This window comes from Telmatherina bonti (assembly GCF_933228915.1).
Source record: "Telmatherina bonti genome assembly, chromosome: 24".
NCBI lineage: Eukaryota > Metazoa > Chordata > Actinopteri > Atheriniformes > Telmatherinidae > Telmatherina > Telmatherina bonti.
In genome coordinates this window covers 15596232-15610377 of record NC_136633.1, presented here as the reverse complement: position 1 = coordinate 15610377, position 14146 = coordinate 15596232, and the positions used below count along the sequence as shown (strand labels likewise).

Below are 14146 nucleotides of genomic sequence, written 5' to 3'. Positions count from 1 at the left end.
GGACTGGAGAACCCTAAGTCCAAGTGGGAAATCCCCCCAAAGTGGAGAATGATAGGACTAAGATCCTCTGGGACTTCCGGATCCAGACAGATAAATTGGTGGTAGCCAACCAACCGGACATAGTGATCTTGGATAAGCAGCAGGGGAAAGCCGTAGTGATTTGTGTATCCATCCCCAATGATGGAAATATTAGGAAAAATGAGCATGAGAAACTGAAGAAGTACTAAGGCCTAAAGAAGAACTGGAGAAGGCCTGGAGGGTTAAAGCAACAGTAGTACCCATAGTGATCAGAGCACTGGGGGACGTGATCCCCACACTGGAGAAGTGACTCCAACAGATACCTGGTGAAACATCAGACATTTCTGTCCAGAAAAGTGCAGTCCTAGGAACAGCGAAGATACTGCATAGAACCCTCAACCTTCCAGGACTCTGGTAGAGAACTCAAGCTTGACAGATGAACAGCCACCCGCCCTATCCTGGGGAGATGGTAGAGGGAGTGAAAGAGAAGTTTTTATATAAACACAATTTTAAATGGGGAGTAAGAAAAAAATCACTTCCCCCACAGTTGTCATAAAGGTAAACCTGAACTATTAAACCTAAAATGGATTTTTGTACCAGGCTGTAAACATGTTTATTTCTGCTGTGAAGTTGGTCTCCATGTTTAATATGGAAGTCTATAGGGATTTGCCTTGTTTTGGAGCCCCTAGTGGATGAGAGGGTAACTGTGTTTTTTCTTCTGATTGGCCTGAAATTGTGTTGTTTGGGCAAACATACTTGTTAGCTAACATTCCCAACAATCCTTTAAGGTTCCACCATCCTCACAATATCAGCACACAATAACAGAAATCATAGTTTTATTTTTTTACTATAGTAACTGTGCCTACATGTATGAATTTGAGCATATTTGGAGCTGCATCTTTTTAAATGCTACCAGAACATACTGAATTCTTTCCAATGCATTATTGAGGGGAAATAAATATTTATGACATAGCCGTAGCACAGTATTGACTTTTTCTACTTTAAGAAATCATGCAACACATTCTGAATGACCCACATACAGTGCAACATCACACTGTCCAGCATTTGCTTCTCGCCTTCTATCGCTCCTCATGCCTGACAACCACAAAAATACACCAGTAATATGCACATCACACACATGCTGTGCAGCAGCAGTCTGACATTGTAGTGTGTGATATGAAGAGTGACCTGAGCGTGTGGAGGGTAAACGGAGTGACTCCCTGGGGGGGCAGCTTGTTCTCTCTAGCCCTCTTTTAGAGTTCAGACAAGTCCCATGATGGTAAGAGATTAATGAAGCTGCTCTGGCACTGTGATCCCTACAGGACACACACAGTCACAGGCATACAAGCACACACTATTTGTTTCAGATTATGACAGTTTCCATGTCTTTACAGTGACATGAGTTTAATAGGCTACAAAAACACAAAGACTTGCAATCAAAGTTACTGACATAACTAAAATTAAAGCATATACATCGACTTTACTCATCTTATTCCCAAAACCTTTTCTTAGATTTGACATTTTGCCTCTGAGGTGTCTATCCTTTGAAAATATTTAGGATCCATTTGCAACTGCACAACATCATCATTAATTTTTTAAGCAAAGAGAGATTTCTTTCAGCCATCCCTCAGAAGAAAGAGGCACGGTTGTGTCTGTATCTATTGCAGTGTGGTGATGATATAACCAAGCTGCACCAAAGCTGGGAGACTCAGGAGGATGTCGCATTAACACATGGACTTGTACCTGCAGTTAGGTCAGCTGTCTGACATGCTGCAGCACTGCCCCTCTGTGGTCACATGTGGAACTACAATGTGTTGTTTTTTTTTTTTGTTGTTTTTTTTTTTTCTAGGCTGTAAAAAGAAAAGATGAAACATGGCAATTTTTTTTATATAGCAATAAATACTGAATGTGCATCATGATGGATGTGTTAACATAGAAACAATAAATATTTAAGAGAACTATTTCTGTCAGACTTTTTAAAAATTAAAATATTTGATGTTCAGGTGAAAAATTAGTGTAACCAAAGCTGGGAGACTCAGGAGGATGTCGCATTAACACATGGACTTGTACCTGCAGTTAGGTCAGCTGTCTGACATGCTGCAGCACTGCCCCTCTGTGGTCACATGTGGAACTACAATGTGTTGGGTTTTTTGTTGTTGTTTTTTTCTAGGCTGTAAAAAGAAAAGATGAAACAATGGCAATTTTTTTTTATATAGCAATAAATACTGAATGTGCATCATGATGGATGTGTTAACATAGAAACAATAAATATTTAAGAGAACTGTTTCTGTCAGACTTTTTAAAAATTAAAATATTTGATGTTCAGGTGAAAAATTAGTGTAAAAGTTATATTTTTTAAAATGACACTTATATTATTGCTGCAAAAACACACCCTTTACTTACAATAAAAATCTTTTATTGCACATAGTAACTTCGGTAATACTTAGGGTTAATTTCACACATGCACCTTAATTTAAAGCTGTTTATAAAGTTAGATTTTACTCACAGCAATGGAGATGTTGCCAACATATATATATATATATATATATATATACACATATATATATATATATATATATATATATATATATATATATATATATATATATATATATATATATATATATACATATATATATATATACACATATATATATATATATATATATATATATATATATATATATATATATATATATATATATATACACATATATATTTATAGATATATATATATATATATATACACATATATATTTATATATATATATATATATATATATATATATATATATATATATATATATATATATATATATATATATATATATATATATATATATATATATATATGTAGAGAGAGAGAGAGAGAGAGAGAGAATTAATATATTATATATTAATGTATAATAACACATATATTGAAGGAGCTATGTCTAACCAAAGCTACTGAGATAACTTGGCCAGAGAATTGGTGTGACAAGCCGCTTCGCCATGATTGACTTCCACTCAGATCACTTAATTTCAAGTTCAATAATCTTTATTCCTTTTGCAAATAATCTTGTGGCATACAAACATCTACTCGTGCCCTGCGGTCAAAAATCCTTTGCACTTCTGGGCCAAACATCTGCCCAACCAGTGACACGTTCCCCCTACATGCATCACCTGCCCAGGTAACAATACAGCGACCTCTAACAGTAACAATGAGGAATATAGTTAAACAAATTTGCTCCTACATATTATATATATTTAGATTTTATGTGAATAAGTCTATAAATTCATGTTTTCAATTCAAATATATGTTTTCCTCCTTAGAAAGTATAATGTGCCTCATGATGGTGACATGAAACCTGCTGGTTTACTCTTGGAAGCCATGCTCCACCTGGATCAGCACCAATCTGCCATGATCACTCACTGCCACACTGACCAGCCAACTGACTACGACACTGACATGAACATCATATAGGTTGCAATGACCATCCTGACATCATGAAGGCTGTGACAGATGAATATGTAATGTTGCACAGAACATGTTGGAGGGACGTCAGAAAAAAAATATTCTCAGAAACCGTATGAAATACATGACAAAATTCTGTAACTTTCAATAAAAGAAGTAGTTATACCGCACCATGCTTTTTACTTTTAGTTATAAGAATAAGCAACACTCCTCTTACTGCTACACTGGCCACCACTCATCTCATCAATTTCCCTTTTTTCTTTTGGGTTAACAAAGTATTTCATGACATCCAGAGTTTTCCAAGAAACAACTTTATCTGTCTTCAAATGATGCTTACATGCACTGAAACTTTGTTTTACTCTACGAAACGCTCACCTTCCTGTCTCGTATCGTATTAACGCCATACTTACACAATGCAAAAAATGGCAGCAAAAGGCGTACTTTCTCATCATTTCAGTTATTTACTGAAAACAAACTGGAAGAACAACAATTGTTGGAGAAAAATAAAGAGTAAAATAGTTTTATTGTCCGAATATTTAAAGATATAATTGTAAATTTGGCTGATATGGGGAGAAAAACTCTAGAAATTTAACCTGATAAAGTTCAGGTAAAATTATTTTTCTACGTAATTTAGCATATAATTACAGATAAGTGTTGATTTAAAAAACAAAACAAAAAAAACATCATATTAAACAGAAACCCATAATATAAACTAAAAATGGGATGACTGAGGTCTTGCTTTTAGGAAAATGGACAAAACACATGAAGTTAAACTGTCAGTTTTGGTTCAGGATCAAGATCACACCTCAAACAATCCTCTAACCACTGAGCGAGCCTTCTGCTCCACCTCTCCTACTCACCTCATTCTCTTGCCCTTCATCCTGCGTATTATTTTAAACTTCTTCACCCATCCACCCTTCCCTTCCTTATTATTATTCCCCTTCTCATCTCTTCATCTATCTTTCCCTTCCCTCATTCAGCCATTCTTCATCCACATCCAACATTCCTTATCCATCGTTCTGGTTAGTCTTCACTTCATAAGATGGACAAAATGTGTGAAATTACTATACAAACAAGACAAATCAACGCCAGACACTTCAACTACCTAGAAAAACAAAGAAAAAAGTATGTCTGACAAGACATAGTACAGTGGGGGGTAATAAAGAGAGACCACTGTGTAGCCAAACAAGCTACAATATTATTTCACCACAAAAAAAACACGTTAATTCTTCAAAAAAAAAAAAAAAAAAAATTCAGCTGTGTTAAACAGAGTTGTTTATTTTAAAGCAGCATCCAACCCAAACTCACCTCGTATGAAGCAGTTTGTAGTTTCCTGTTCCCCAAAAGCTTCACACTAAAGCAGAGGAATTCAAGTTCCCGTCACCGTTTAGTGAAGTAGCAGCCAATAAACTGAAGATACCAAACTATTTCTCTGCCAAACATCATTTTGCAGCACATTTATTGGTACATTCTGTTTGAAGTGTTGGGGTACATGAGGTAGTGGAAGGAAGTGGGATTGATGTTGCTGTTGGGCCCCAGCAGGAAGTTTGGGAACAACTGCATTAAACCATTATTCCATGAATTATTCTTCATCTATCTTCTCCTTTTCATCCCTTACCCTTTTGTCTTGCACCTCTTCATATCATCCCCCACCCCTGTTTTTTTCAAGAACCACCTTGTTCCTGAACCAGCTTAGGTCACCGACATCCTGCGATGGAAACCCCATCTTCTCCTGCCTCGGATCACGAGACAGCCAATCAGAGAATCTCATTCTTACCCTTCATTCAACCAGTAAATTCACATTGTTTTGGCGTTGCGCTTGCTGATGAACGTCCTGCATGCAAACATTTCATCAACAGCATCTCTTACGACATACATTTTACACTTAATCTGTTGCTAATCGTGGATTTTTTTTTATTTTGTTTCCCACCGTTTCAGCACACAAAACACCATGACACGCTTTCCCACCTAAGCAGCCTCATCTTTCAATGGTGAGTGCAATTTATTTCATTTAAATAAAGTCTGGTACATTTCACAGCTATAAGAGCCTACATAGTAAGCAAAACATAATCTACTCGTTGTCTGTGTGCAGAACTACACCACAGGGTAGCTCCAAGACAGTTTGTCGAGGAAACGCGAGTGGAGAGAAGATGGCAGCTGACAGATTACTTCCTCAAAAGACTGACGGATGTATAAACAAAAAAAAACAAACAACAAAAACTACCAATAATTCTCATCTTGTGTGACTTCAGGAGGTGTTTTCATGCGGTTTTCCTCCAACACTCAACATCTGACCATGCTTTCAAGGCGAATGCTGCAGTTCTTTGTAATGAACACACAAACTTGAGTCATCGTTTTTATAGTGATGGTATAAACGAAACTTCCAGTCATTTCTTCCTCCCAAATTCCAATTTTTACATTTCACTTTGAAACCGATTAGTTTTTCATAATACTACTACTTTGGAAATGTCTGGTCATCTTTGCCAGATGTGAGATGGTGTTTGTTTAAGACAGTACAGCCTGGGAGTTCCTGATGCCGACCAGGTTGTCCGCGCTGACCGACCTCCTCAAGGCAGATTTACTCAGGTCCTTGTACTTGTCCTCACACAACCTGGATATAGCCTGGGAATGACAAAAACACAAAATTAGTTCCATGAACTGATTCTGCACACAGAAACACAGATCTTTTTATAAATTGATTAGTTAACATTATCTATTAAATTTGGGCCCCGGCATCAAAATAGTGTAAAACGCTCTATCGTCAAACTGGACTGAATGGTCCCCTACAACGGCTTTGACTAGCTGAATTAATGGGTGTTTCACATGTTGTTCCCAAAATTACAGTGAAATAAGTCAGTTATGAACAATCAAGTAGTTCTACCACAGATATGGCACATTACTCTCCAATGAATGCACTATTTTATATAACATAGCAATGGTTTTTGCCATTTTTGTTTCAATACCATTAACATGTAACTTCTATTAAATACAAATACTACATCAGGGATGATCCACATCAGCTTTTTTTAAAAAAAAAAAAAACATAATATCCAATATACCGATTTTGTCTAACTCTTAATTTAAGATACAGATATCAACCGATACAGATATTTTTTGGAGTGAGTTGTACCATAAAAACAAATATATTTGGAAAATTATATGAGAAATCTCTTTCATTTTGTCAATTAGTGAACACTTAGCTGAAGAGTTTGATATATTATATGAGCATATTGTGTAAGGATTGTGTCATTAAAAAAGTTAAAAACGATACCGATAACTTCCAATATCGCATTTTAACATTGATATCGGCCGATAATATCGGACATCTCTTGTAATAACATGCAAAACCTCTTGGTAAAATACTATAGAATATGTTTTATTAAGATTTCCATAACTTATTTACATTAAACTACCATTTTATTCCTAGCAGTTCCTTCTGGACCACCTGTTTCACATGTCCAATATTTCCACCCACACAACAAGAAAGTATCATCTGCAAATAAACACATTTTAACAGTTCAGCCATGTTATCGGTGGCACTGGTTTACAAAAAAAAAACCTGTTTAGGATCTACAGCTGGTGTTGCTGCATGGTGTCAAATACTCCTTTGAGGTCAATAAAAATGCAAATTAACTTTTTTAATCAACCTGTTCAATCCATCAAAGTCATTGCTGGTGAATGATTTACCCCAATACCATACTGAGTGCTGGTAAAAATATCTTTTCAGGAATTTGTCCAGTCTGGCAACAAAGTGTGTGGTAAAAATACACTTAGCATGAACTTTTAAATACTCACCTCCAGTTTTTGGGCCCGCTTGTTGCTGAGTGGCTCCAGAGGAAAACTGAGGTTGTTATCGTCAGCCAACGAGCGGAGGTCAAAGTAATACTTTGCGTAGACACTGGCTGGGACGTTGATGTTGAACTGGAGCAGCTCAAGGAAGTGACGCTCCATCTCATTCCTGCATAATACGGCAAAGAATTTGGCACTTATATAACAAATCCAGGCAGCAAGCAGCTAAACCCGAAATACTTTTATAGGTTTGTTTAGATAAATGGAGCAACACTCACATATCCTCCACGGTGATATCTTTCAGGATTTGGCAGTAGTCGACGTTCCACACTGCCTGGTCATCCCAGACCTTGGAGGCCAGAAGGATGGCACCAAGAACGATTCGCTTCCAGTTACAAGGACAAATGTCCATCTCAGCATAAGTCAAAAGTCGTTCCAGGTACACCTAACATGACACACATCCATCAATTCACACTGCTTTTAATAGATTTACAGAGGACATAAAAGGAATGCACATCCTTGTTACAATGTTACGTTACTGTCATGCTAAAAAAAAAATGAGACCACAGTAAGTTATTTATAGCCTTTTTCCATCTTTGATGTGACTTATAAACAGTATTTAACAGGAAAACTGCCACATTTTTATTGACTTGAGATCTGGGCTCTGGTTAGGTGAAGCTATCACCCACCCCTCCTTTGGTCAAATGCTAGGGTTCATGGTCATCCTGAAAGGTAAAATTACTCTTTAGCTTTCTAGCAGGAAACTGAAAGTTTGGGTTAAAAGTGCCTGGATAATTCCCTCCATTGTGGCAAAAACCTGAGTTCCAGCCAAGGACAACCAACTCCAAATGCTGAAACTGCCACCACCGTGCTTTTGGCCAAAAAATCCCCAAAAGTGCTCTTTTAAAATGATAACAAATTGTCCTACAGCTTTTTGGAAAACTTATTTTTCCAAATGTTCGATAGGCTTGGATGCTTTTCTTGTTCAGTAAATGCTTCTGTCTCATGACAACATGTCATAGTCAAGGCATATAGAAACTAGAAAAGCACTCGGATAGCGCAAAAACCTCCGCCAAGGCCTTTAAAAAGTTCCTGAATCCAAACGGTGATCCAGATCTCCACCAAAATTAAATCAGTTCTTCCTTTTCAAATTTCCAACAACTCCTGAAACTTTAATCAAAATCCATCCATAATTTTTTGAGTTATCTTGAACACAAACACACAAACCGATAAACGCTGGGTAAAACATGACCTCCTTGTCTGAAGTAAATATGGCTGATTTTTGTCATGCATGTGACAGCCCCGCTGTCTGGTTTTTCCATTGGTTCTGGGGGATCTTTCAGCTGTCTATATATTCTCTACTCCACCTTCTGATGACTAGCTTCACTGTTCACCATTACATTTCCATTGCTGTGGGAATTCTTCTGGACCTGACTGATACCTTTCACCAACAAAGTCTCTTTAATCCTTCCTCTAATGATGATTTATAATCACCTCTCAACATCATAAACCCCTTGCATTTTAACAGGTGTATATGTATGTATGTATATGTATATATATATATATATTTATGTAGCAATGGGGATGTTACCTGATGCACTGAGAAGTACGTCCCTCTATTTCTCTAATATATTAATGTATAATTATGAGCCAATATTGCTGTCTCTAACTTTTTAATCCGCAGGTCTTCCTGAATAAGTGCAGTTGTACATGTTGATCTGTCTTTCCTGTCCTCTCCACTCCAACCAGTCGAGGCAGATGGCTGCCCTCCCTGAGTCGGGTTCTGCTGGAGGTTTTCTTCCTGTTAAAAGGGAGTTTTTTCCTTCCCACTATCGCCGCATGCATGCTCAGGATGGGGGATTGAATCGAAGTCATGACTCGATGCAATCAGTTGGTTTCTATTATAGGATATGTAAGAATCGGCTCGAAATGATGTGTATGTAAAGTGCCCTGTGACAACATTGTTGTGAAGTGGCGCTATACAAATAAAGTTGAATTGAATTGAATTTATACTTTTTATATGTACTTTCCAATCAAAAAGGCGACATTGATAACAGGTTTTAATCTTTTTAGAATGAGAGTACGCTAAGCTAGGTGTTGGAAACTTACCAGAGTGACAATGGCACATTCAGCAGTGAGCTGCGCAGAGCTGAAGAGCGTCCGTATGAAGCGGTAGATGAGCTTGTGTTCAGGGTCAACCACAGAGTAGTCATCTGGAACTTTCTCTCTCTGTGGAGCAGAAGGTCATCGTGATTGGTTCGTCGGTACAGTAAATGTCACCGCGCCATCAAGTCGGACTCACCGATAGAGGGTGCTTTTTCTCATCGAATATATCCAGCGAGCGGTTGGAATCTCTGCAGAAGAGTTTAACGAGACAATGTTAAAACGTGCACAGACTACTATCTGGTTGCACACAGCGACCATCATTCATTTGTTTGGCTTTATTACAACGCCAGACAAAGGTTTTGAACTTCACCGCAGTTTGAGAAAATTGATTCAGCTGTGTCTTTTGGTGAAATAAACAAAACCCAGATAAGTCACAAAACAACTTCATTGAATAGATAGTAGGGATGTTCGATTTTGGCTTTTTTACCGATATCAAATTTTGTTCAATTCTTAATTTACAATATCAATATCAACCAACACTTTTTGGAGCAAGTTCTGCTAAACAAACAGAAATATCGAGAAAACATACATGACATTGCTGATATTTAGATGTTTTGAGTTAGAGGAGACGTAACTTAAGAGTTTGATATATAATATGTGCATTTTGTGTAAAAGTTGTGTCTTTAAAAATGTTTTCTCACTGTGTTATGTAAATATCCATTACATTCAGCAGCTTGTGATGCGTGGATAACCAACACACAGCACTTAATTCATTGAAGACAATTTGATCAAGAAGCCACTGATAAGAGTGTAATATCCCATGTGCTGATTTTTTTTTTTTTTTTTAAACAGTGGCACGTCCAATTGACAGCACTACAGAACCTCCTTTTAGCTTTCTGCTGACATTGGGTACGGTTACATGGTGTGTTTTTTGATTCAGAATTAATAATTTGGAATTAAATAATTCAGAATTAACGTATTCTCATGTGAGTTTACATGAAAATAATAATTACGAATGAAGGTTTACACATCCTCACTTAATTCCTCTTTAGAGCGGCGGGTTGGGAAGTGTTCTGATTGGACAGAGGGTGCAGGTGACGAATGACATATACCGGAAATAAATAAAGTTGGCTCCCTGTTTCTCGTCTTTTCAGTCGTAACTTGTAAAAACTACATAAGTACCAGTTTCACCACTATTTTTATTACAAATTTAAAGTAGCAGCTCAACGCGAGCATACTACTTCACTTTTAGCAGCAACTGAGAAGAAGACAGACCACCAAACACGGGAGGCAAAACAACGCGCGTCATCGGGACAGGACAAGGTAACGAGCATGCTCAGAATGACCGGAATTAACTTAGAGTGGAATTACAATACAATACATCTTTATTTATAACACACTTTAAAAACAACAATGTTGACCAAATTGCCACATTGTGGACGGTTAAACAAAAAAACTGAATAAATAACATACACGAGGACCATAAAAGAAAAAAAATTACAGTCACCTGAAAACAATCAAAAATAAAATCAATCAAATTCAAACAATTGAAATAAAATCAGATCTAAATAGTAAGGAATTAAGGTTAACATGACAGAAGAATTAAATAGTTTGAAATTAAAATGCGAATAAACCAGCCACTTACATCGAAATTAAGTTTAATTCCGGAGAGAAATTTGCATTAGGAATTAAGTGTTTACATGGTCATTTTTCATCAGTTTAAAGCGGAATTAATTTTTATTCTAAATTAAAACTCCCAACGTAAACGCACGGATTCTTCTCACTCTGCGAGTGTTGCCTTAAAGCAGTCCATTGACAAAGAGTCCTGCAGCCGTGTCTAGTAAAGTACGTAATACTTCATTCTCTGCATTTCGTCTGTGTCCTTGTTTGGGCTTCCAGCTCGTAATACTACATTTCCCATCAAAACGGCTGGAATAAATGGTTTGCCTTGCTCCCGACCTGCATCCTGTTTGTTTCCTCTTCAGCTGGTGTGGGATTCAGCTTATTTATTTTTTATTTTTGACATCAACACCGTGATAATTCATATTCTTACTCTCCCCAGGCAGTTATCATCATGTTTCATTTGGCCTGCACCAAATAACAGTTCTAGTATCTTCTTTTCTAATGGAAATCTTTTCACCAAACCATACTCAGACTTGTCTTTAGTCCACCGCAACCTAACTTTACAAACTTTTTTCCCCTTTCAGTCATGTTTTGCAAAGCCAGAATATTTAGGTATTGAATAAAATTATTTTGTCATATTTGTTTTAGTGGCTTTTTGGATCGCTAATATGTGGAAGAAACAATATTCCTAACATTTCCTACCTGTTTTTTATGTGGTAGTAAATGGCCAATGCAACGCTGGAACAGACAGAAATCAAAGTAAGGACCCACATGATTCAATTCCTTGACTCCAAAACCTTGAGTGCTCCATTTTGCACAAAATTATAAAATTGTAGACATTGTGTGAGGAAATCTAATAGATCAAGGTGAAGCCACTTACCATTTGATGGTGCTCTTGAGGTTGGGTTGGCTTACTGTGCTATCGTCAATGAATATTGTCGAGCAGGAGCTGAACTTTTTAGTCAGAAGCCCTGGGGATGTCTAGTATAGAAAGAGTTTACAGGTTTAATTCAGGCTCCATTCCAATCTTATTTATTTACTTGTTTAGCCAACACAAAAGCTGCTCACTTACATGATTCAGATAATTGCTCTTCCTTTTTTCACGCACTGAAATTGGAAGAAAAGCTTGGTGACTGAGTGAGAAACACTCATATGTTTGTAAACTTAAGGAAAAATACTGACCATCTGTCTGGGACTTGTTGAGGAAGAGTGTGCTGGCTCTAGGGTGGTCTGATGGGTTTGCCTCTTGGGCCAGCTCTGTGGGAGTTTTTAAATATGCAAATTAACTAACCACAGCACACATGTAAACAATGCAGGGTTAAGACATGCAACACAAAGCTGAGATGTCAGCACACACCATCGGGAAGCTCCCTGTCACTGATGTGCTGCAGGTAGGTCCCAGTGTCTTCACTCACGTCCTCAGTAGTGGTGATGGGACACTCATCTAATTCCACCTGTCTCCTGCGGATCTTTGGACTCTCTCCAGGAGAGATGCAGCAGGACACAGATCCTCCCATCACTGACCTACAACAGTCCTGCTACAGCCAGAACTGGGGTTCCCATACAACCGAGGAGTGACAACACTGTGCTTCAGTGGCAAAGTTCAAACTAAATCTTTGAGGGGGGCAATTTAAAAATCTAACACATATATATACATTAAACTAGCATGAAACTTCCTTCATATTAATTTAGTGGGCCTACTGGGATTTAACCAATAATTCAGCTTAGTTTATAAGGAAGTAAAAGCTGCAATGTGGAAAATCCAGCATTAGAGTAGAATGACATCTATGCAAAGACAACCAAGTGGTTATGTGGGGTATGTGCAGGACAGCTGACATATTCAGGGCGTGTGCGCAGCATAGTACCAACGCACTTTATCAGAATTACATGCGTGGACTGAATAGTTTTGCACCATGAATAATTAATATCAGCTCATTTTAAGGCATGGAGTCTAATCTGAAAGAGTTACGGGCTCCTCTTTCTCCACTCATGGCTAGCAGGCTAACACTAGCTTCCGCACCTCAATCCATTCCTGGCTTCTCCTTCAGCGGGACAGATCAGTCCATTTTCCCCGCAGCTGAAGGCACTGTCACGGTTCAAGGCTTCTTTGCCAAATTATAAAACAGATTCACCAGCTGGAAAAGACTCCAGAAATGACCAGGGAAGCGTAATGGTAACGATTATTAAAAATGCAGTCGCCGTTAGCTTTCATCTCGTCGCATTTATGAGAGACGTGTTTTAGATGTAAAGACAATTTGAATTTGAATGCAGCAGCTATTTCCGGTTGACTCTTTCACATTAAGAGTAATCATTACACATTAGAGCAGCGGTTCTCAACCTTTTTGCAACACAGTACCCCCTTTTCAGCCAAGTACCACATAACCAGTGCAAAGTACTTTTGGTTCAGAAAAAACACGAAATACATCATTTTATCATTTGTGTTTGGCCTTTTAAACTTTAATTGTGTTTTGCACACTTCTACTACGCTTCAACCAAGACTCCAAGAGTTGTCAAGGCGACAGTGGGGTTCAATTCACGTCGAAATGTGGGATTTTTGGAGGAATGAAATGGTGTAAATCTAAATACAAATTCAGTTTATGAATGTACACTTACATTTATTGGAATATATTAAATATTTATATGAATATTTTATATGAATTTATACGTGAAATGTTTTTTTTTTTTTTTTTTTAAACATACATCTTTTTATGTTTTCTTTGAAACATCCTTAAATAAAATAATAATTTTATACAAATATTTAATCTATTTCAATAAATGTAAGTGAACATTCATGAACTGAATTTACATATAGATTGACACCATTTCATTCAGACAAATCATTTCCGTCACTGTCGCCTTGACAACGCAACGGAGAGATGTTTTGCATGGTTAAAGTTTGATAAACCAAACACAAATGACAAAGTGCTGTATTTCATGCCTTTTCTTAACCAAAAATACTTTGCAGTGGTTAGGGGGGGTCCTTGGCTTTAAAAAAAAAAAAAAAAGAAAAAAGAAAAAAAAAAAAAAAGTAAAATGAAAGGTACTGTGTTGCAAAAAGGTTGAGAACTGCTGCATTAGAGTAATGTGACGAGAGCAACAAAGGATCTGAGAGCTTTTAGGTGTCCTGGATTAGTTTTAAGTTGATTTACGCCTAAA

General features: G+C 37.2%; 1 protein-coding gene across 3 annotated transcripts; it reads right to left on the bottom strand.

Moving 5' to 3' along the window:
* Positions 1 to 5228: 5228 nt before the first annotated feature.
* LOC306774225 (cyclin-Y-like protein 1) lies at positions 5229 to 13222 on the bottom strand. Of its 3 annotated transcripts, none has more exons than XM_079264219.1 (10): positions 12348 to 13222; positions 12173 to 12247; positions 12063 to 12097; positions 11871 to 11971; positions 11693 to 11728; positions 9564 to 9615; positions 9371 to 9490; positions 7540 to 7706; positions 7268 to 7430; positions 5229 to 6094 (listed from the first exon to the last, which is right to left on the bottom strand). In XM_079264219.1, the coding sequence occupies exons 1-10, from the start codon at positions 12505 to 12507 to the stop codon at positions 5978 to 5980; spliced, it is 1026 nt and encodes a 341-aa protein (XP_079120345.1). In that variant the 5' UTR covers positions 12508 to 13222; the 3' UTR covers positions 5229 to 5977. The 3 variants fall into 3 exon arrangements, with proteins under 3 accessions (XP_079120345.1, XP_079120344.1, XP_079120343.1); XM_079264218.1 differs by having other exon boundaries at positions 12063 to 12247; positions 12348 to 12540; positions 13011 to 13222; XM_079264217.1 differs by having other exon boundaries at positions 12063 to 12247.
* Positions 13223 to 14146: the final 924 nt, after the last annotated feature.

Coding starts and splice junctions, on each gene's coding strand:
- LOC306774225 (XM_079264217.1), bottom strand. CDS start 12,507: ATGGGAGGATCTGTGTCCTGCTGCATCTCTCCTGGAGAGAGTCCAAAG. Junction 12,248..12,347: donor TGACAGGGAGCTTCCCGATG/GTGTGTGCTGAC, acceptor AAACTCCCACAG/AGCTGGCCCAAGAGGCAAAC. Junction 7,707..9,370: donor AATGTGCCATTGTCACTCTG/GTAAGTTTCCAA, acceptor GTGTCATGTTAG/GTGTACCTGGAACGACTTTT.